We start from the raw sequence: 24,608 nt of genomic DNA on the forward strand, positions 1-24,608 counted from the left end.
TGGGAACGTTCTGTGTCAGGGTCTAGGTCTAGTTTGACTTGGTCATGCAGATGGAATATGTTGTTATGGTTCAGCCTCGCCATCGGCCAATGCGTTCAGGTTCAAATGCCTCCTAAAAAAAGTGGCCTGAGCAGCCACTGTTGTACCTGCATAACCTATTGAGCCTGTTCAGTTTCTTGCTCCTGGGTCCTTCCAGCTTGGTGGTAGAGCCTCTGAAATCCCAGCCACATGCAGTGAATAGCACTGGTGGTAAATGCTGACATTTTTGCTTCACACAAATCAATGCAGCTGATTTAGGGGGTCATTCAGACGGGTCTCAGCAGCAATTGTATTACGCAGCACTGTGCACAGAATGTGTAACTTTCCCACCAAGCTTAGAGGTGGGAGCATAGGGCCTGGCTGAAATTGAACCCATGATTTCAGTGCTGTGAGACAGCAATGCTAACCACTTTGCCACCGGGCTACCCAGTCATAAACCATAGAAATAATTAGTGTAATACAGAATTATTGTATCCATAATGCAGACTGTAAATCGCAGAAAAGGGGCCTTAGCTCAGAGTTTTATTGGGAAGAACCATCTGCTACTGTGATGGGACAACAGCTTATCTGTGTTATCGGCTTCTTTCTCGTATTCTTTAGCTATAAAGAAGATAAACCCCAATTCTAGTACATGAAAATACAGTTTAATGATTCAGCTAAATATTTATTACTGTAACTCAGGGCATGAGAATTGCAAGGTCCGAAGAGGAGTTTCTGGAGCAATTAGAGTCTGCTCGAAGAGAAGCAAGAAAATCATTCAATGATGATGTCATGTTAATTGAAAAGTTTGTGGACGATCCCAGGTAAGGTATCCAGAGTCTGGATGGTGGGCTTCTTTATAATAGAGTGCTTATACATAGAATTTTTTAAATTTAACCTTTGACTTGTTCATTTTAAAGTAGATATATCACTTTAATGCATGGTGTCGCTTATAATTGTAATTCTAGAGATAATGGACTTCTGCATGATCTCCTGTCTCTGGGCCCTGGCTATCAGTAATGGGTGATGGAGTCAGGAACTGTTTTAAATTGTGGTACTATAGAAAAAGCATTCAAATGGAAATGATGTTAGTACACTGCATGATAGTCAAGCCCTACATAACCAGGGCCCAAGGTACCTGAAGCAGCTTCTGATTCCTTACTGCCTGGCTAGATTACTACGATCTGTAGATGAAGGACTATTAACAGTACCTAGAATCTCCCTGTAGTCATCTGGGGGTCGAGCTTTTAGCTTTGCAGCTCCGACTCTATGGAACTCGCTTCCCCGCACAGTTAGAGAGGCCTCCACTGTGGAAACCTTCATAAACAGACACAAGACTCAACTGTTTACTTACGTATTTCACTATTGTCCATTCACTAATGTCTCTCTTTTCTGTTAAGTTTATTTTGTGTTTTAAATGCAAATGTAAAGCATAAATTGTTATAAATAACATTATTATTATTATTATTATTTTTTTTATATTATTTTTTTTATAGTGCCCTGTCTTTTAGGGAAAATGAAATGCATTTAGCAAGCGCCAGATGCTTGATCTTAATTTCCTGTGATTGCTGTAATCACAATGTTTATTAAAAGTAATTTTTGATATGTTGCATGATTTGCCCGTAAAATTAAGTAATTTACAGTTATTGGCCCTCATTCAGACCCACTCGCTATTTGCGGTCGTTCGTTCTAAAACAAGGGGTGGCTATTCAAATGAACCGTTCACTGTTTGCGGTCTGTTCACGCCTCTAGGTCTGAACGAGCGAACAAAACTTGCGTTCGTTTTTTGGGAAACTACGCCCCCTGGCCGCTCGCATCCTACGTCATGTCCGCTATTTATTAGATTAATCGAGTACATCGACCAGGGTATGAACTGCTCGCTATTCTTGTGGTTGGTTTTTGCTACCACAATTTTGCGAGCAGTTCTGGCTATAAAATAACCCAGTGACGTGGTCAATGACGCTGCTGTTTTAACTATGCACACCCATAAAACGCCCGTTTTGACCTTTAAGCACGCCTGCGATCGGATCTCCACTCCCCGTTTTCAAGCACCTTCCCCTGTTACCACCCACATACGCCTCTTTCTGTCACTCAAATTATCAGGCATTCGCTATTTTGCGAGCACATGAATTTCGGCCGCACTGAGTGGTTCGCGCATGCGTATTACGATCCGTACGCATGCGCAGTTGGGCAAACATCGCTCGGAGCGAACGAGCAGCCACTTGCGTCCGGCTCTGAATCAGGGCCATTGTTCCTTAGGGGTACATTTACTAAGAATTGTGTTTGGGCGAGATTAAACTCAAACAAATTCCTACAGTACAAACACGCATGAGTTTTCCCAGACTAAACTAAAGAAGTGAGTTTTTGCAAAATCATTTTTTTCGATGGTGTATGCAAACGTGTTCTTTTTGGCAAAATATGTGTGAGAATGGATGCGTTTATAAAACACACATGAGAATGTATGCATCATCCTGGAAACATGTTCGGATTGAAGCAGTCACGTCATATACACACTGCCCAAGCATATAAAAATGCCACAAACAGCCCAACCTTTGAGGGTTTTGTTAGTTAGATGTTGCAGAGGAACAGCGAGGAGAGTGTTTAGTGGTGTAGGTTTTTGGCTATTGGAATTTATTGCTGCTTGGTATGTGGAAATTGTTTTGTGCTTATTTATTTTCTTGTCATATATCTTTTTGTCTCATGTTTCTGTCTTTCTTGATTGTGTTTTCTTCTTTTGTCCTGTCAGTGTTTTTTTTGTGTGTGTAGAGGAGGTTTGTGTTAGTTTGTCTTTTGTTTCTGTGTGTTTTGTGTTTGTATAGGGAGAGGGACAGGAATATGTTCAGGGCAGAGGAATGGCAGGGAGAGTGAGGTGGAGGAGGTCTCAAGAGGCCACATTGAGCAGTACAGGCAGTAGTGATGAGGCGCCGAGGCAGAGGGGCAAGACCAAGATTGGGCACAATCTGAATTCTTCTGTGAAGGAGAACATGGCCATTGTGGAGGAGGTCATGAAATCCCACCATGTGCTAATTGGACGATATGCTGCGATCACATTGAACCACCACAAGAATACCATATCACCCAGAACATTAGGCATGTCCGCAATGCTAAAAAAAAAAGCTACCCTGAGTGCATGCCACTGTGACTCCTGGCTAGGGAAGCAGATGCAGTTATCCAATAGTGGGTGAAATGCCACCATTACCTAAGTTAGGTACCGTGAGAATGTTGAGTAGGATAATCCCGAGAATTCTGCCGGTCACAGACTGAAAATTACCAGTAGCCAGAAAGTGCAACACAGCCAGAATCTAATGCAGGCCCGAGACAGAGGGGGAACGTGCTGTGTCAGGGTCTAGGTCCAGTTTGACTTGGTCATACAGATGGAATATGTTCTTATGGTTCATCCAGAACATCTGTATGACCTTGCCATTGGCCAAATGCCTCCTAAAAAACCATGGCTTTAGCAGCATTTGTGATACTCACATTACCTCATGAGCCTGCTCAGTTTCTTGCTCCTGGGTCCTTCCAGCCTGGTGGTAGAGCCTCAGAAATCCCAGCCACATAGCAATGGTAGTATATTCTGCCATAAATTGCTTCACACAAAACGCTCATTTATCCCCTTTAATAGGCATCATCATTGTTTTCCCACTAATTGCAACTTGAAACATCTGTGAACACATGCAAACACATCCAAACACATGCAAACACTCACCTTAGGAGGTAGTCTAGTTGAAAAGTCTATTTTGTTTGAGAGTTGGTAATTTCTCATGCGAGTTTTAAAACTCGATTCTTGGTAAATTTGTGTGTTGTATTGTTTCCTATGGAAAGTACTTTTGAGTTTGGCTGATGGTGTGATTGGTCGTGTTTTGTAAACTCGTACGAGTTTCGATGTTCGTTTCCTACAAGTTCACGTGTTTGCCTTTAGTAATTTTGCGAGTTGGAAAAAAAGGCTAAGCTCAAGTGAGATTGCAATCTCGATCAAACATGATTCTTAATAAATTTTGCCCTTAGGGCGGTATTCAATTGTATCGCCCCCCCTACGCGCCCGACAGGAGCTATTCAATTGTTGCTCCTGTTGGGTGCTATTATCTGACGGCGCACCATTTCAGCTCACAGCCCCAGGGGGGTACGAGCAGAAATGACCTGTTTGGGCGCCCAAACAGTGGATAAATAACCCTTTTTCGCAGCCTAATTGAATATGGCCCTTAGAGTCATATAGATTATTCCATAGTCCTCTTTTTTTACTAGACAGAGTAGAGCAGCACATGTGATAACCCTTATTCCATAGAATGGTGTGCATATCTAGTATCTTGTAGAATATCTGTGTATGCTAGCAGCATTTTATGACTATTGTTGTCCTTTCCAAACCTGTATGACAGGTTCACTTTTAGTGTAACTATTTTAACTATTTTGTAATATGATTATATGATTACACATTTGCTTTTCCCATGACAGTGTATTTGACCATGTGGAGCTAAATCCACACAACCTAATGAGTTGGGAGACATTTTTTTATTCGCTCAAGTGGACCATCTTCCATGACTTTTATTATTTACTCTTTATGCATGTAAACAAAGAGGTGAAAATGGAACAACCAATGCTAGTTGTGTATTAGAAGGCACATTTCTGCTATATGTGAATTAATGTATAAAACCAGTTGTTGATCTTTGTCACAAATTATCGAAATATATATGATCTTAGTCTAAACTGGGTGTCTCTGTATTAGACACGTAGAAGTGCAAGTGTTTGGTGACCAACACGGAAATGCAGTATATTTATTTGAAAGAGACTGCAGTGTACAGAGAAGACACCAGAAAATCATTGAGGAAGCGCCTGGGGTAAGCTTGTTAAATGGTTATATAGTATCATAAAACTGCAAGTTTGATCTTTAAAAAGGCATAATAAGAATCCAGTCTACATTTATTTTTCCATATGATGCAATTTTGAGAAACCATTTTATATGTTATTTTTGCTATTTTGCTTTTCCTGTTGGTGCCACCTTATTTATAATGCAATAACCAATTTTTTTTAATATAATTTTATGTAATTTTTTCTGTACCTCTCCACATTTCTCGGATAAATGTTGTTAGGAAGTTAAAAACTCTTCACTAACACAATCACACCTACACTGTACTCCACCAAGCTTCTAGACTGTACGTTGCCAAGCTTTTAAATTACGCCACCAAGCTTCTAGACTGTACTCCGCCAAGCTTCTAAACTGTACTCCACCAAGCTTCTAGACTGTACGCCACCAAGCTTCTAGACTGTACTCCGCCAAGCTTCTAGACTGTACTCCACCAAGCTTCTAGACTGTACGCTGCCAAGCTTCTAGACTGTACTCCACCAAGCTTCTAGACTGTACGCTGCCAAGCTTTTAAATTACTCCACAAAGCTTCTAGACTGTACTCCACCAAGCTTCTAGACTGTACTCCGCCAAGCTTCTAGACTGTACTCCACCAAGCTTCTAGAGTGTACGCTGCCAAGCTTCTAGACTGTACTCCACCAAGCTTCTAGACTGTACGCTGCCAAGCTTTTAAATTACGCCACAAAGCTTCTAGACTGTACTCCACCAAGCTTCTAGACTGTACGCTGCCAAGCTTCTAGACTGTACTCCACCAAGCTCCTAGACTGTACGCTGCCAAGCTTTTAAATTACGCCACAGAGCTTCTAGACTGTATTCCACCAAGTTTCTAGACTGTACGCTGCCAAGCTTCTAGACTGTACGCTGCCAAGCTTCTAGACTGCACAACACCAAGCTTCTAGATTGTACACTGCCAAGCTTCTAGACTGCACGACACCAAGCTTCTAGATTGTACACTGCCAAGCTTTTAAATGACGCCACAAAGCTTCTAGACTGTACTCCACCAAGCTTCTAGATTGTACACCAGGGCTGCTGTCAGAAATTTTGGGGCCCGGGACTGACAAAATAGGCAGGGCCCCCTCCCCGGTTGGATCTCTTTATTTACATGATACGACCCAGTGATCGAAGTAGAAATTTTGCAGTGGGGGTATGGAAATGTCCGGGGTGCTTTACTTAATCAGGCCCAAATCCTGACTCGCCCTTATATTTCCATACACCCACTTTAAAATAATGAATGTAACCTGGGCCAAATGCCTCACCTCTCCTCACACCTCACCTCCCCTTCTATCACTGCAGCTCTCACCTCTCCTCACACCTCATCTCCCCTTCTCTCACTTCAGCTCTCACCTCTCCTCACACCTCACCTCCCCTTCTCTTACTGCAGCTCTCACCTCTCCTCACACCTCACCTCCCCTTCTCTCACTGCAGCTCTCACCTCTCCTCACACCTCACCTCCCCTTCTCTCACTGCAGCTCTCACCTCTCCTCACACCTCACCTCCCCTTCTCTCACTGCAGCTCTCACCTCTCCTCACACCTCACCTCCCCTTCTCTCTCTGCATCTCTCACCTCTCCTCACACCTCACCTCCCCTTCTCTCACTGCAGCTCTCACCTCTCCTCACACCTCACCTCCCCTTCTCTCACTGCAGCTCTCACCTCTCATCACACCTCACCTCCCATTCTCTCACTGCAGCTCTCACCTCTCCTCACACCTCACCTCCCCTTCTCTTACTGCAGCTCTCACCTCTCCTCACACCTCACCTCCACTTCTCTCACTGCAGCTCTCACCTCTCCTCACACCTCACCTCCCCTTCTCTCACTGCAGCTCTCACCTCTCCTCACACCTCACCTCCTTTTCTCTCACTGCAGCTCTCACCTCTTCTCACACCTCACCTCACTGCAGCTCTCACCTCTCATCACACCTCACCTCCCCTTCTCTCACTGCAGCTCTCACCTCTCATCACACCTCACCTCCCCTTCTCTCACTGCAGCTCTCACCTCTTCTCACACCCCACCTTACTGTAGCAGTCACTTCTCCTCACTGCAGCTCTCACCTCTCCTCACACCTCCCCTCCCCTTCTCTTACTGCAGCTCTCACCTCTCCTCACACCTCACCTCCACTTCTCTCACTGCAGCTCTCACCTCTCCTCACACCTCACCTCCCCTTCTCTCACTGCAGCTCTCACCTCTCCTCACACCTCACCTCCACTTCTCTCACTGCAGCTCTCACCTCTCCTCACACCTCACCTCCCCTTCTCTCACTGCAGCTCTCACCTCTCCTCACACCTCACCTCCTTTTCTCTCACTGCAGCTCTCACCTCTTCTCACACCTCACCTCACTGCAGTTCTCACTTTTCCTCACACCTCACCTCCCCTTCTCTCATTGCAGCTCTCACCTCTCCTCACACCTCCCCTCCCCTTCTCTCACTGCAGCTCTCACCTCTGCTCACAACTCACCTCCACTTCTCTCACTGCAGCTCTCACCTCTCCTCACACCTCACCTCCCCTTCTCTCACTGCAGCTCTCACCTCTCCTCACACCTCACCTCCACTTCTCTCACTGCAGCTCTCACCTCTCCTCACACCTCACCTCCCCTTCTCTCACTGCAGCTCTCACCTCTCCTCACACCTCACCTCCTGTTCTCTCACTGCAGCTCTCACCTCTTCTCACACCTCATCTCACTGCAGCTCTCACCTTTCCTCACACCTCACCTCCTCTTCTCTCACTACAGCTCTCACCTCTTCTCACACCTCACCTCACTGCAGCTCTCACCTCTCATCACACCTCACCTCCCCTTCTCTCACTGCAGCTCTCACCTCTTCTCACACCCCACCTTCTGTAGCAGTCACTTCTCCTCACTGCAGCTCTCACCTCTCCTCACACCTCCCCTCCCTTCACCGCAGTTCTCACCTTATCGCAGCGCTCGCCTCTCGCCACGTCTCCTATTTATTTATTAAAAAATTGTTGTACTACGCAGATAAAAGGGTGGAATTAATTCGTGGTCGAGGGTAGGTTTGATTATTTTTGGTGAACATATAGTCCCCGTAAAGTTAAAACACTTTTGTTTCTTCAACTTTTAAAACATCTGCCTAGTGTGAGCACTGCTCTTTGTAGCATTGAATGCAGTTGGATGTTTTTACTAAAGACGTAATAAAAACCAAAAAAACGTACAGTAGAAACACTTCTGTATTCTCTGACTGTCACCCAACGGGGATGTAGTTAGGACGCTGGCGGTCGAAATGCGGACCACCGGCATGGGACTAATGATATGCGTCTAAATACCGTCGCTTAGAAAAGAAGAAAAAGGATCTGAACAGCACTAAATAGTCTTATCAATTAATAAATTTATCAAGGTTGGGTATGGTCATAAGAACATCCAAATAAGAGCACAGTGTATCTAAAATCAAAAGGATAGTAAACAAATTACCTGAAATATCAATATACACTATAATCAGCGTTCAATATCTACACGGCTTGATTGAGAACATCAATTTATTATAGTATAAAATATATTAAAAATAGTACATTTCACGGACTTTATAAAAATGAACAACAAATAATAAAACATCATAAACAGAAAAAAATATAATATAGAAAAAGAAATAAAGTCAATATTAATAATCAAAAATGGAAAATAAAAAATACGTAAATATTGATCCAGAGAAAAAAAAAGTCCAAAAAGAATTGTCCGTATGAATTGATGAATAAAATATATGATCAAAGTATTGATAAAAGTTAATTGGTGTGAGAAATATGTCTCCACGAACAGTCTTACCAGAGATGGTAATAAATATGTAATAAAATGACAGTCACTGGTCTACACGTGTGGGTCCGTAATAATATCCTGCAGATATAATTACCAAACTTCATTCGATGTCCACAGCCTGAGATAAATGCAGATTTTCTTGCACTGGCATGTTGGTACTTGAAGAAGGAGTTATAGAAGATAAAAGTGGTGCTGGTCCGGAATCGATATCCACATAGAAATCCAAGTGCTGTAAAATGGTGGGGTTCCAAACACATTTCGCTGTGGTAGGGCCCACAGTTTCCTCAGTAGCAGTACTGCATTTATCTCAGGCTGTGGACATCGAATGAAGTTTGGTAATTATATCTGCTGGATATTATTCCGGACCCACACGTGTAGACCAGTGACTGTCATTTTATTACAGATTTATTACCATCTCTGGTAAGACTGTTCGTGGAGACATATTTCTCACACCAATTAATTTTTATCAATACTTTGATCATATATTTCTCCTTCATCCACTAGGGGACACTGGAGTTCAAGACAGTGGGGTATAGACGGTGGTAGAGTAGAGCCTGGCACTTTAAATATTTTAGAAGTGTGACTGGCTCCTCCCCCTCTATGCCCCATCAGCCCCAGTTTTTAGAATGTGCCCGAGAGAGCCGGTCGCACATGAGGCTGTCTCCAGCCTTTCTCATATTTTTTATTTTTATTTAACAAGCTGAGGACAGGCAGGCTGCTTACTGTGGCAGTCTGCCTGCTACGTGGGAGCCGCCGGGAGGGCACCACACGGCTACTGCAGTCTGTGTCCGGTGACCCTGAGGGGGGACTTTAAACAGAGTCATCGGACTCCATGAGGACCCGCCACAACTGAAACCGGTTCGTGTCCGTGTTTCCTCATTTGCCCCCCTGCCCAGCAACCCGGCCGCAGCAGTCTGTAAGTATATCCCACTACTCCTGACTAGCTGGAGTGGTGGGCCAAAACGCTGGGCTCAGGGACAGCGCACACTGCATGACTGTCACACACGGCTCCTTCCCCCTGCCAGTGAAAGTGGTAGTGTCGGAGCTGCTGACGAGACCTGCCGCTGCACTCGACAGTCAGCGTCCGGGTCTCTGGCTTATACCTAGCCATCCCCCTCCTATTAACGAGGGGATGGAGCGCGGGCCCCTGCAAGTGCGTGTTAAGCGGCAGTGATTCCGTGACTGTCACTGAGACGCCTGTTCCTCCCTTCTCTATATGGGAGTAGAAACGCTGGACGGTGTGAGTAAGATCACACAAATGACAGACGCCGCACCGCTGCTCACTAAATAGTGTAGCACAGGGGAGGTCCTGCCATCTGCCATTGGTAGTGTAATGGCGGGCTTCAGGACGAGTCCCTCTACATGAGGCAGCGCTGACAAGCAGCGCGATCCTTGGTGTAGGAGTACCCGCGTATAGAGGCTTCCCTTATTGAGACAAGGGCCCAGCCTTATAGATGTGTCTGCTGATGCTCCCGTACCCCGCTCAGAAGGGCCGGGAGGAAGGTTCTCTTCCCTACATTACGCCCAGCCCACTTTTTCCTAGTAAGTGGGCAGAGGCGAGCCTTACAGTGCACGCGCGCGCACACACTGATAGGGCGTCATACATAATAGCTGCGCCATCTGTAGTCGGGCTCGTGCTCTAAGCCCTCATCTGAGAGCAGCGCGGTCTGCCGGTCCGTTAGCGCGGCTGCGCAGACATACTCGGCATTAGTCCCCCCGTGAAGGGACCTCAGAGGTACCTGGGAGGGCATCCTGCCGCGTCTAAAGCAGGCAGCAGTAGCCCCCCCAGTATTAAAATGGCGGCTGCACTCGGGGCAAAGCCACGCCCCCTTCGCGGCCCTAATTGCGGGCACGCAACAGCCCAACCAGCGGGGCAGCCACCACTGCCTACCGCTGGTTAAAGATGCAGTGCAGACCAGCGCCTGAATGAGCGCGGCTGCCTCCTAACTCCTGCAACAGGGTTAATTAATGCGACTCCCTCCCCCTCCCACGCTGGGAGTGCTGCTAGCACAAAAGTAGAAGTAGGAGGGAGTGCTTTTATAGTGCTAGCTACAAATAAGTATCAGCGCAGGGCTCGGATCTCTCCACGGCTCTTGCTGTGTGGAGTTTGTATGTTCTCCCGGTGCAGGCAGCACTGTCTTTGCTTAGGCTCATCTTAAGAATTAGCAACACTCCTCATCTAAATCTCAGGAGGAGATGCCGCGTCCCGCAGCTCCTGGCTGGGCTGAGCAGGCTTCCCTGTTAGCTATAACATAGGGCTAATAGCCTTACGTTATACCAGCACAATGCGGCTCCCCGATGCAGCGCTGTATGACCATCACACTCCTGTCACAGCAGGACAGCATCACCGCTTTATACTATTAAGGGGGCTAGCAGCGCTGTGCTAACTGGAGTGTAGCAGTTTGCACACGCACAGCGCGGTATTCATGAACAAACAGCCCCCCTGCTTCCCTTTTAAGGACTGTAGTTACTGCCTGCACACAAGCAGTATAGCTCAGTGCACTACCTGCAGCAGGGAGTGCTTTAGCGTGGGTCTCTTACGCCTACCACACTGGGAGTGCTTCAGCGCAAAAGGTAGGGGAGGCCCTGTCCTTGTATAATAGGAGTTTAGTGCTAGCTACAGTGGATAGCTGGTTGCTAGCTGTATGGGCACTAGCCCAATTCCCTTTTGCACATAACACCACGTTAGGTGGTTCTGAAAGAGGTCAGTTCAATCGATGCATCACAGCTAGAAGCGAGGGGTTGGCGAGACAGTCCCGCCAATGCAGCGCCGCTTGGCAGGCTTCCCTTCGTTCTTTAACAAAGGGCGCCTAGCTTAATCTAATGGCTTGATATCTCAGCCTGTAAAGTATCATAGCCTCATGGTGTACTAGCTCTACTGTTCTGGTGCTGCTGCCAGAACTTATGGTTATAGCATACCCTTCACCCAGGGTTAGCACACTTTGGCGTCCCATCCCCAGGCTTATGCCTCACATGGGCTCGCCTTAAAGAGACTTCCCATGCATATATGTGGCAGCACATATACTACATTATAGGCTGGTCTTAAAACCTTTCACCAGTTTTCTGTGCTTACCTTAGAAGGTATGCATATGTGCATCTATTTATATCTCATGTGTTCCCTTCGGCAGCACATACAGGAAGAGGTTAGTAACGTGCGGCTAGTGTAGTTGTTGGCATTACTGCCTCACAGCACTGAGGTAGTCTTTTTGATTCCCACTTCGAAAAATGGGTTAATCTGGCGCTAAAAGGGCTCACCTGCTAAGGCGAGTACACCTGTAACAGAAGGGTCCCAGGATCGAAACCAGTCTGGGACAGCACGCAGCTACCATATCCTGCCCCTGAACAGTAGCTGAGTGACGGCCACACGCGGTACATGAGCAGTCCCCCTGCGGGGGGGTAAGCCACGGGTATGGTATGTATATATGTGTGTGTGTGTATATATATATATATATATATTATGTATATTGTATTTTATACTAGCCCTGCAGTAGAAACATATACATGCTAGAGTGAAATTTGTCCTTGGAGTTCCTTCCATGGCTTTAATTTTTGCTCATGTTCTAGTTTTACAATATTATCGTCACCTACTAAATTTGTATGTAGGTATGCGTATGCCTATATGGATATCGCTTCTTATCCTTCCCATAAGAGCAGGGGTAGGATCTGTTGTTATCAGTTTTATGTCTGATACCTAGCATATTGATAGAAGGCTGCGATTGGAGGCTGGACTCCTGATGCGGTAGTTGGTACAATAACTCCGCTTAACACGATCTCTCCCGGGGGATTGGGTTGTGTGTGTATATACATGTATATGTGTAGGAGGCCTATACTTCCACAAGCATTAGGTTACCTATAATACCACGCATGGGAAGCCGCCTGGGATTACCAGAAGCTGTAGGCTATATCCATACATATTATATGGTGGCTCTATAATCTAAAGTCATGTGCTGCAGCTTACATAGTGATAGTCACAATTCCCTAAGGCATTGCTTCTAGCATGGACCCTAGACATGTCACATGTATATAAGGATATATACTTATATAGCTCGGTTCATGTCAGTCTATATGTATGGCGCCCCGTTTCGGGGGACCTATTATCATTACAGTGATGCACTTGGTAGCAAGCTTGTAAGACGCCCATTCTTTGTATGTATATTTCCTAATAATTGGGAAACAAAAAGCTGTTTTCTGTTTAACCCTACTGGGGTTATCACTACTGCTATCTCCCTTCTTTGCTTGGGATAACTAAGGAGTTCTATGTCTAAGTACAGGTACCCTTCTCAGTATCGATTCCGGTACTCCATATTATTGTCGCATATCTCAATAGAATGAGTCTAAAGGGCCCTTAGGTACAATTCATATCTTGAAGGCCTAGGGCCACCTACCGATTTAGGCAGGGACAGACCTGGGTTATATTAGATTGGTGGGCATAATACACATTGTAAATATTTGTGTAAGGATACTTAAACTAGCAGACCGTTTTTGGGGTATAAGTATAATCTACAGATACACGTCTCTAATGGAACAGGCTCAGGTATAGAGTCCTGTTTTACGACCTTCTTGTCTCCACTAACATTTTGCTAGTTTCCACAGTATTTTCTACTGCACATCTCCAGACTGAAGTATGTGCTGTAGACCATTGGTCTTAGCCCACTGAAGCTACTCTCTATTCCTAATGTGGTGGGTTGCTTTGCGATAGAACAGGTCAGTGACATTCTACATTTCGGCCAGAGGGCTTCTGGTCGCTCACAGGTGAGAGCTTACCCACTAATGCCTCGGTAGAGGCTCCTATTTCATGTAAACTGACATACATAGAGTTCTTCTCCCTTACTGCCTCATAGCAGCCATCTGCTCTTTTAATCAGTTGGCTCTACACTTTAGAATTTTCCTGGAGTGTGGGTGCATAGTTACAACATTGAGAACCAATTCTACTAGAATCTGTTGGCGTTATGGACCAGAGCACATCTCTGGGCTACTGCACATCTTTACATAGAAGTGTGACAGTCACTATGTTCCACTCAGGGGGCCTGGTGGGTTTCCTGTTCAGTAGCTGTTGATATTTTTATCATACTGACAGGTACCTGACTGGTATCTTCCTGGTTTTTCTCATGCTATGTTCAGGCCAGCAGTTACTACTGCCTATGCACTTCCATCATGTTGGAAGTTGTCCGTTGTTTCTCTTTAGCGTCAGGGTTTCAGTTGCTGGTTTATTCCTGTTCTCAGCATGGGTTGTACTGCGGTCTGACCCTCTGAAAGGTATTGTAATCTCAATCCTCTCGAAGCCGCCTCATGGCCATGGTGATCTCCACTCTTTGGAGATTTCTATGGTCTCATCCTTCCGCTGGTTAACAACTTTGTAGTACTTGGACTTCCAGAAGGGTTCAGGGCGACTGTGCGGCCTTGACTTTTACCTCCCTGTATACTCTTTGTGAGGAGTCTGTGGACTCTCTGTTTTTGTAGATTGGTATCGTTATACTTCTATCTATATGAGTTATGTCCAGCAGTGCTGGTATTCTGCTATCTGCAAAATGTGGCAGCTTCCTGTTTCCGACTCTGGTACGGTTTCCTCGAGGTTTCTTCTCGGGTTACTGCCCTTCTCCTATGGATTCGGGTAGGAGTTCTCTTCTCCCAACAGTATGGCTTGGTCTGTTTTCAGCTGAGTTTACAGTGTTCTGATGCTTCTCATCTGAGGGTGTTTTCTCGCTAGCCGCTTATTCCATTCGACTACTGTACGTTGTGGTATTCTGTGTATTCTGTGTCTGTTCCGCACAGAGTTCTGTTTGTCTCCTGGCTCACGACACTTGATTCTCAGCTCTTGCCTTCCGTTGAACCTCCGGTTTATGCGGTCCCTGTTCGGTTGGCCGAAGGGTCGGCATGTTCTCCGCGCTTCCCACCCGGGAGGTTGGCTTTGGGACGTCCCCACTGTCTTGAACTCCAGTGTCCCCTAGTGGATGAAGGAGAAAACAGGATTTTGGTACTTACCGATAAATCCCTTTCTCCGATTCCACAGGGGACACTGGACGCCCGCCCGGCGCGGCGTACCTGCCTGTTGTGGGTCTTTATATAGTTGTGTGACTGCATGTGTTCCCTGCAGTGGTTTCCTCTGTTTTCCTTCAGTCGGTATTGTTCCGTTCTGTGGTCTTCTCCTTCTCCTCGTTTTCCTGTTGTCCTCCGTCTCCTCTCGGGCTCAGTTCTTAAACTGGGGCTGATGGGGCATAGAGGGGGAGGAGCCAGTCACACTTCTAAATTATTTAAAGTGCCAGGCTCTACTCTACCACCGTCTATACCCCACTGTCTTGAACTCCAGTGTCCCCTGTGGAATCGGAGAAAGGGATTTATCGGTAAGTACCAAAATCCTGTTTTTATTCATCAATTCATACGGACAATTCTTTTTGGACTTTTTTTTCTCTGGATCAATATTTACGTATTTTTTATTTTCCATTTTTGATTATTAATATTGACTTTATTTCTTTTTCTATATTTTATTTTTTTCTGTTTATGATGTTTTATTATTTTGTATTTTTTATTTCTGCTGTTTATGTTATGAAATATAAAGTCCATGAAATGTACTATTTTTAATATATTTTATACTATAATAAATTGATGTTCTCAATCAAGCCGTGTAGATGTTGAACACTGATTATAGTGTATATTGATATTTCAGGTAATTTATTTACTATCCTTTTGATTTTAGATACATTGTGCTCTTATTTGGATGTTCTTATGACCATACCCATCCTTGATAAATTGATTAATTGATAAGACTATTTAGCGCTGTTCAGATCCTTTTTCTTCTTTTCTATGTATTATTAGGAGCTGACAACTCCACTTGAACTAGCTGCTTATTTGACAGCGCCAACTGATATCTCCTTTTCCTATAAATACCGGCGCCTATCATAAATAGATATTTGCTATCTCAGATTCTTGGGGCTGCCGTGGACTGTTTGCCCCTCCGTGCACTTGCAGAACACCCCATCACACAATTAATGCAAATAATTGCACTTACTGTAACTTGCGTCGAAATGCAATTTATATAGGCAGTATTGTAACACCAGCAATGTACGAACCTTAAACAGCAGTTGTCTGGCTCGTCCCAACACCTCACCAACCCCTTGCGCCTTTTCTCCTGTATATTATGCAGTAAGGAGTAGGAGGAAGAGGAGGAAGCCAAATGACAGCTGTATCAGTCATGCTGAGAGAGGAAGAAGTTATATGCAACAGTAGGCGACAGTCCACTATACACCTCCCAACTAGAAAAGTTAGACTATCATCGCTAATACTTGACATATGATATAGGCCAGTGTGAGGCCTTCACCGCAGTCCTCATACTACATACATGTTTAATCCTAATGGCAGGCTATAGTATGCACACGTAGAACAGGAGTGGCAGTACAATATTAATTATAATGAAAAATATATGACACTTGCGGTCTATAACTTACATGTTTTCTGTACTGCACTGGTCCTTTGAAATTAAAATAAGTTTTAGAACTGAAAGATAAGTAAAAGAACTTTTCAATTTCATAATCTGAATATGTTTTCAAAATTGATTTTTGCCCCTCTCTGATATTTATCACTATTATGATGCTTGTTATTTATACTTCTCTTGTGTACTAAGGGAACGCACTGATGGCCAAGGTGTATACTGTCTCAGTATACATCTCTACTCACTATTTGATAGGAAGTTTGTATCAATGGGTTTTCCATGGCTTTGCTGCTTCATATGTAATAACACAAATATAGCAGAACATCTAAAGTGGATGTAGGGAGTTGGAAATTATATGTGGGTGGATAAGCCCTTTACATGAATCACCAGTTATTTTGTATTAATATACCTACAGCCTGGAATTAGTCCTGAAGTGAGGAGGAAACTCGGAGAAGCTGCTGTCAGAGCTGCGAAAGCAGTTAACTATGTGGGTGCAGGTATGTCTTTAAGGTAACTGGGTGTTGAATGTTGTTTAAGTTCTATAGACGCTTCAGTCGCTAATTGGTGACATCTCTGCAAATCAGTGTCAGAGCTTCAATACATTACACTTGGTATAACAATGGGACACATGGGGGAAGAAAGAAGTCCGGCATGTGGATAGGGGAAAGAGGGGTTGGAAGGTGTATCAGGGAACAGAGGTAAATGTGCAGTGCACATGGATGATAGGGCTGGGAATAGCAGCGGGGAGAGCTAGGGGAGTGAGGTTAGGTGGAATAATTGCTTGTATAAGTCACTCTATTGGATGGAGTAAAATGTATGTATTTAAAACTAAGTAGTTTAGGTAAGTATGTATGTTTAAGTGAATAACTAGCAGGTTTTGGGACTGTGGAGGTAGGAAACAAGTTGTGTTACAGATGGGCCTTAGAATTTTTCTCAAGCTTATTTTCAGAGGCGTGAGGCAGAGCTTAGAATGAAATAGGCACAGAACCCGTCCTCGCGACCATTACAGTTTATAGATAACTTCTAACTAACAGACATGGACCTAAACCTAGGCCTAATGGATCAGGTAATAAAAACAAAAACACAATCACAGGTATATTGTTTATTTCTAGGGGTGAGCGGGTTCGGATTTCTGAAATCCGAACCCCCCCGAGCCCCCCCGATCCGAGTCCGATCCGAGTCAGGCTCGACTTTTCCCGCCTGACTCGGATCTGAAATCGAGGCAAAACGTCATCATCCCGCTTTCCGAGTCTCGCGGGTTTTGGATCCTATATAAGGTACCCGCGTCGGCGCCATTTTCTCACTCGGCTGTGGACAGTGAAGAGGGAGGGTGGGAGTTAGGGCTGTGTAGTGTAGTGTAGTGCTGCTGTTGTCCACTACTTCAAAGTCCATAGGGGCTGGCTGTGTTGTGCTGTGCTGCTGTTGTTAATAGGGGCTGTGTCCACTACTTCAAAGTCCATAGGGGCTGGCTGGACTGTGTTGTGCAGTCAGTTCTCCATAGGGGCTGTGTCCACTCCAAAGTCCTGTGCAGTGTCCCAGTCCTAAAGGGGTGCTGTAGTGTTGTCCAGGGGGTGCTCTATCCATCAGGGGTGCTCCCCCCAAGTGCTAAAAAAATAATATATTTTCTGTGTTTGTGAATTGTGTGCGCAGTAGCCGCACGTGCATCAACAAAGTAGTGCCAAGCGTGCGCCTGTGTCATAAGTAAAGGGCCGGCTGGCTTGACCGTTAAAGGGTGCTGTAACCCCCAAAGTACACTCCAGTCCAAACCCCCCAAAAAATTATTTTCTGTGTTTGTGAATTGTGTGCGCAGTAGCCGCACGTGCATCAACAAAGTAGTGCCAAGCGTGCGCCTGTGTCATAAGTAAAGGGCCGGCTGGCTTGACCGTTAAAGGGTGCTGTAACCCCCGAAAGTACACTCCAGTCCAAACCAAAAAAAAAATTATTTTCTGTGTTTGTGAATTGTGTGCGCAGTAGCCGCACGTGCATCAACAAAGTAGTGCCAAGCGTGCGCCTGTGTCATAAGTAAAGGGCCGGCTGGCTTGACCGTTAAGGGTGCTGTAACCTCCGAAAGTACACTCCAGTCCAAACCAAAAAAAAAATTATTTTCTGTGTTTGTGAATTGTGTGCGCAGTAGCCGCACGTGCATCAACAAAGTAGTGCCAAGCGTGCGCCTGTGTCATAAGTAAAGGGCCGGCTGGCTTGACCGTTAAGGGTGCTGTAACCCCTGAAAGTACACTCCAGTCCAAACCAAAAAAAAAATTATTTTCCGTGTTTGTGAATTGTGTGCGCAGTAGCCGCACGTGCATCAACAAAGTAGTGCCAAGCGTGCGCCTGTGTCATAAGTAAAGGGCCGGCTGGCTTGACCGTTAAAGGGTGCTGTAACCCCCAAAGTACACTCCAGTCCAAACCAAAAAAAAAATTATTTTCTGTGTTTGTGAATTGTGTGCGCAGTAGCCGCACGTGCATCAACAAAGTAGTGCCAAACATGCGCCTGTGTCATAAGTAAAGGGCCGGCTGGCTTGACCATTAAGGGTGCTGTAACCCCCGAAAGTACACTCCAGTCCAAACCAAAAAAAAAATTATTTTCTGTGTTTGTGAATTGTGTGCGCAGTAGCCGCACGTGCATCAACAAAGTAGTGCCAAGCGTGCGCCTGTGTCATAAGTAAAGGGCCGGCTGGCTTGACCGTTAAGGGTGCTGTAACCCCCGAAAGTACACTCCAGTCCAAACCCAAAAAAATATTATTTTCTGTGTTTGTGAATTGTGTGCGCAGTAGCCGCACGTGCATCAACAAAGTAGTGCCAAGCGTGCGCCTGTGTCATAAGTAAAGGGCCAGCTGGCTTGACCGTTAAAGGGTGCTGTAACCCCCAAAGTACACTCCAAACCAAAAAAAAATAAATTTTCTGTGTTTGTGAATTGTGTGCGCAGTAGCCGCACGTGCATCAACAAAGGAGCAGCGCCAAGCGTGCGCCTGTGTCCCATAAGTAAAGAGCCGGCTGGCTCATTTCTTAAAGGCTGGTGTAACCCACAAAGTGCACTACTCTCCAGCAAAAATAAAAAAATATTTTCTGTGTTTAGCCGCACGTATATATCAAATCGATATAACATAAATGGAGGACCAAACTTTCTCCGATAAAAATAAAATAGAGAAAGATCAAGAACCACTTCCTCCTAGTGCTGAAGCTGCTGCCACTAGTCATGACATAGACGATAACATGCCATCAACAGCGTCTGCCAAGGCCGATGCCCAATGTCATAGTAGAGGGCACATACAATCCCAAATGACAAAGTTCAGGAACATGACCTTGAAAAAAACATTTAAATCAGCTGAAGAGAAACGTAAACTTGCCAATATGCCATTTACGACACGGAGTGGCAAGGAACGGCTAAGGTCGATCCCTAGTATGTTCATGACTGGTGGTTCAGCTTCACATGACGATGGAAGCCCTCCTCCCACTAAAAAAATCAAAAGAGTTAAGCTGGCAAAAGCACAGCGAAGAACTGTGCTTTCTAAGAAGATATCACAAATCCCCAAGGAGAGTCCAAGTGTGGTGGTGGTTGCGATGCCTGACCTTCCCAGCACTGGACGGGAAGAGGTGGCTCTTTCCACCATTTGCACGCCCCCTGCAAGTGCTGAAAGGAGCACCCACAGTCCACTTGCTGATATGCAAATTGAGGATGTCACTGTTGAAGTACAACAGGATGAGGATACTGGTGTAGCTGGCGCTGAGGAGGAAGTTGGCGAGGAGGATTCTGATGGTGATGTGGTTTGTTTAAATCAGGCTCCGGGGGAGACAGTTGTTGTCCGTGGGATGAAAAAGCCCATCACGGTCATGCCTGGGCAGAAGACCAAACATTCCACCTCTTTGGTCTGGCAATATTTCTATCCAAATCCGGACAACAACTGTCTTGCCATATGTACCATATGTAAAGGTGAAATAAGTAGGGGTAGGGACGTCAACCACCTAGGAACATCCTCCCTTATACGGCACCTGCAGCGCGTTCATAAAAAGTTACTGTCAAGTTCAGAAACTTTGGCTAAGACCGTAAGCAGTCCAGGGACACCTAAATCCTGTTGTCCTGTTGTATCCAAGCGCCTGCAAACCACACCGTCAACTCCCTCCTCGTCAATTTCCTCCTTAGTCAGGATCGGAAGTAGTCCTGCAGGCCATGTCACTGGCATGACTGACTCTCCTATCCGGGATTCCTCCGGAGGATCCTGCATTGCTACGCCTACTGCTGCCGCTGCTGCTGTTGCTACTGCTGGGAGTCGTTCATCATCCCAGAGAGGAAGTAGGAACACCACTACTTTTACTAAACAATTGACCCTCCAACAGTCCTTAGCGAGGAGGATGAAGTACGACAGCAGTCATCCTGAAGCAAAACGTATAACTGAGGCCTTGACTGCTATGTTGGTGTTAGACGTGCGTCCGGTATCCGCCATTAGTGCAGTGGGCTTTAGACAATTGATGGAGGTAGTGTGTCCCCGGTTCCAAATCCCGTCTAGATTCCACTTCACTAGGCAGGCGATACCGAGACTGTACAGAAACGTCAGGAAAAGTGTCCTCAGTGTCCTGAAAAATGCCGTTGTACCCAATGTCCACTTAACCACGGACATGTGGACAAGTGGAACAGGGCAGACTAAGGACTATATGACTGTGACAGCCCACTGGGTAGATGTATCACCTTACGCAGCAGCGTCACCAGTAGCAGCATCTCAGAAACGCCAGCTCGTTACAAGGCAGGCTACGCTGTGTATCACCGGTTTCAGTAAGAGGCACACCGCCGACAACCTCTTAGAGAAACTGAGGGAAATCATCGCCCAGTGGCTTACCCCACTTAGACTCTCCTGGGGATTTGTGATATCTGACAACGCCACCAATATTGTGCGGGCATTACATCTGGGCAAATTCCAGCACGTCCCATGTTTTGCTCACACAATAAACTTGGTGGTGCAGAATTTTCTGAAAAGCGACAGGGGCGTGCAGGAGACGCTTTGGGTGGCCCGAAAAATTTCTGGCCACTTTCGCCATTCAGCGACTGCGTGCCGAAGACTGGAGCGCCAGCAAACACTCTTGAACCTGCCCCGCCATCACCTGAAGCAAGAGGTTGTGACGCGGTGGAACTCAACCCTCTATATGCTTCAGAGGATGGAGGAGCAGCAAAAGGCCATACAAGCCTATACATCCACCTATGACATAGGCAAAGGAGGGGGTATGCACCTGACTCAAGCGCAGTGGAGAATGATTTCCGTGTTGTGCAAGGTTCTCCAGCCCTTCGAACTTGCCACACGTGAAGTCAGTTCAGACACTGCCAGCTTGAGTCAGGTCATTCCCCTCATCAGGCTTTTGCAGAAGCAGCTGGAGAAAGTGAAGGAGGAGCTAATACGGAGCGATTCCGCTCGGCATGTGGGACTTGTGGATGAAGCCCTTCATTCGCTTTGCCAGGATTCCAGGGTGGTCAATCTGTTGAAATCAGACCACTACATTTTGGCCACCGTGCTCGATCCTAGGTTTAAAGCCTATGTGGTGTCTCTCTTTCCGGCCGACACAAGCCTGCAGAGGTGCAAAGACCTGCTGGTGAACACACTGTCAGCTGAAGCGGAACATGACACGTCAACGGCTCCTTCTTCATTTTCTCCCGCAACTGGGGCTGCCAGGAAAAAACTTAGGTATCCTAAGCAACCTGCTGGCGGTGATGCAGGGCAGGCAGGACCAAGTTTGGACATCTGGTCCGGACTGAAGGACCTGGCAACAATTTCTGACATGTCTACTGTCACTGCATATGATACTGTCACCATTGACAGAATGGTGGAGGATTACATCGGTGACAGCATCCAAGTAGGCATGTCAGACAGTCCATACCTGTACTGGCAGGAAAAAGAGGCAATTTAGAGGCCCCTGTACAAACTGGCTCTATTTTACCTGAGTTGCCCCCCCTCCAGTGTGTACTCCGAAAGAGTGTTTAGTGCAGCCGGGAACCTTGTCAGCGAAAGGCGTAGGAGGTTGCTTCCACAGAATGTGGAGAAGATGATGTTCATCAAAATGAATTATCAGCTCTTCCAGGGAGACCAGCCTCCAGAAGGTACAGAGGGACCTGTGGTGGTGGATTCAAGTGGGGACGAGTTAATACTTTGTGAGGATGAGGATGTACACACTGAAGAGGGTGAGGAATCGGTGGATGAGGAGGATGAGGATGACATCTTGCCTCCGTAGAGCCAGTTTGTGCAGGGACACATTAATTGCCAGCTTGTTTTGTGGGGGCCCAAACGAACCAATCATTTCAGCCACAGTTGTGTGGCAGACCCTGGCGCTGAAATGATTGGTTTGTTAAAGTGTACATGTCCTGTTTATACAACATACAAAACACGAAAAGTGGCCGGTGCACACCCCTATTTATTTCGCATAACCACATACTTATACTTTATTCACAAACGCAGACAACAGTCGCAAGTAAATCAGCTTCTATTGTTAGTTCAGTGTTTGCACCAGTCTGCCTGATTACATATTAACATTTATTTATTTATTAACATTTACTTGTGCTTACAATTGTAAACAAAACAGCAATTAAATAAAACTAGGTAATAACAGAAAAAGTGGTAAGAGGGCCCTGCTGGCAAGCTTACAATCTATAGGGAAATAGGAATTTGAGACATAAGGATAATTGCTACATATTGCAAATTGATCCATCCAGATTGCAGAGGGCTATATATGATCCAGTCACCCAGCAATGTTAGCCTTTGGTCAGCGTGTTGTGTCAGTATAGAAAGAGAACATATGTAAAGTTATGTGTGGGCTGTACTCCATAGCCCTGATTGGACAAGTGTCACGACTAACCAATCAGGAGCTGGCTTTTATTTCAGTCAGGATGGCGCATCCCCCTTTCCTCATTAACAATGCCCACTAAAAATGAGCAAATGATGTTTTAGCTGTCACGTCTGGATTATACCTTCACTAACATTGGCCTTATTGTGGATAGGACATACACAGTAAGTGTTTCCCATTTTATACTGTACTATTGGACAACACATTTTGTGCTTTTAGGAACTGTGGAATTTATCATGGACTCAAAGCACAATTTTTACTTCATGGAGATGAACACACGCCTGCAGGTGGAGCACCCAGTCACAGAGATGATCACCGGAACGGACTTGGTAGAGTGGCAGCTTCGGGTAAGTGGGATGTTTCCCTACAGGGAAGATAAATGTAAAAATGGGGCAGTCTCTAAATCAAATTTATACTGGTTACAAAAATGGAAATATTCTCTTCTACTATCGCAATCAGTTTAAAATTACCTCCAAGAGTGATAAGAATAGGGGCTGTTAGTCTGTAAGATTAGCCACTGATGGGGGTCTTCCATGCAAACAGTGGTACCACCCACATTTTTTTTTTTGGGGGGGGGGGGGAATTCTCTTTTACTGATATGCATTCACTCTCTGGATAATAATTTTGTTATAAAAAATATATATAAAAACAAGTGATTGAAAGCGGATACATTTTAAAAGCCAAATGTATTGTAAATCTTTCTAAACTGTCAAAGCTCCTTCATCTGTCACATGAGGCCTATTTTTAAAGTTTTGGAAAAGTGGAGTTTTTATTTTCCATATTTCTTCCCATCTGCCTCACCTAAGCTGCCTTCCTAATTATTCTCTATGTAAAAACCATTTCAAGTATTTTCTGTGTAACCAATAGACATTGTTAAATTCCTCAGCAGAGCTTTGTGTAATCAGATGCCCTGGGGTGGTGTGTTTGGTGGTAAAAAGGGTTTAGCAGTCATATTGCAGGAAATAATGATCTTTGTCCAAAAAGGTCAGTGAAAATATTAAATAAATAATGAAACTGAATGGAATGGAAATCATTTTCTTTTCCTACATCTGGGGAACACTTCCGTACACATTGGGTTGGTGAGACATGGAAGCATCAGCACTTAATGAGCTAATTATTAGCACTATAAAAACTCCTCCCCTCCAACCCCTCCTCAGTTATTGTTTCAGTGCTGAGGCAGGTCAGCACTGAGTTAGGTGAAAAGATTTTTTTTTTTATTATTATTTGTTTTTTTCTCTCTCTCCTTTTTATACAGTGGGTTCCCCGGTGTACAGTCAGGCCAGAGAGGTATGAGCATCTAAACAAGTACAGATTGAGTCTCCCATATCCAAATATTCCGAAATACGGAATATTCCGTTATACGGAATTTTTTTTTAGCATGACTGAGATAGTAAAACCTTTGGTTTTTTGATGGTTCAATGTACACAAACTTTGTTTAAAGCACAAATTATTAAAACTATTGTATGAAATTACCTTCAGGTTTTGTGTATAAGGTGTATATGAAACATAACTGTTTGAGCCACAAAATTATTGAAAATATTGTATATAATTACCTGCAGGCTGTTTGTATAAGGTGTATATAAAACATGCATTCTGTGTTTAGATTTGGGTCCCATTCCCAAGATATTTCATTATGATATGCAAATATTCCAAAATACGGAGTATTCCGATATCCGAAATACCCCTGGTCAAAAGCATTTAAGCATTTTGGATATGGGAGAC

At 45.1% G+C, this 24,608-nt stretch overlaps 1 protein-coding gene across 1 annotated transcript in view; it reads left to right on the forward strand.

Annotated features, from left to right (window-relative positions):
* The window catches only part of MCCC1 (methylcrotonyl-CoA carboxylase subunit 1), a 79,367-nt gene that overhangs the window by 23,980 nt on the left and 30,779 nt on the right, over nt 1-24,608 (forward strand). Inside the window, exons 7-10 of the mRNA XM_088456368.1 lie at nt 721-842; nt 4,739-4,850; nt 16,480-16,561; nt 23,106-23,233. Coding sequence (XP_088312494.1) covers nt 721-842; nt 4,739-4,850; nt 16,480-16,561; nt 23,106-23,233 — 444 coding nt within the window. The remainder of the gene's footprint in view (nt 1-720; nt 843-4,738; nt 4,851-16,479; nt 16,562-23,105; nt 23,234-24,608) is intronic.

The sequence above is a fragment of the Taudactylus pleione genome, unplaced genomic scaffold (assembly GCF_031769625.1).
Source record: "Taudactylus pleione unplaced genomic scaffold, aTauple2 ptg000702l, whole genome shotgun sequence".
In the NCBI taxonomy this organism is placed as follows: domain Eukaryota; kingdom Metazoa; phylum Chordata; class Amphibia; order Anura; family Myobatrachidae; genus Taudactylus; species Taudactylus pleione.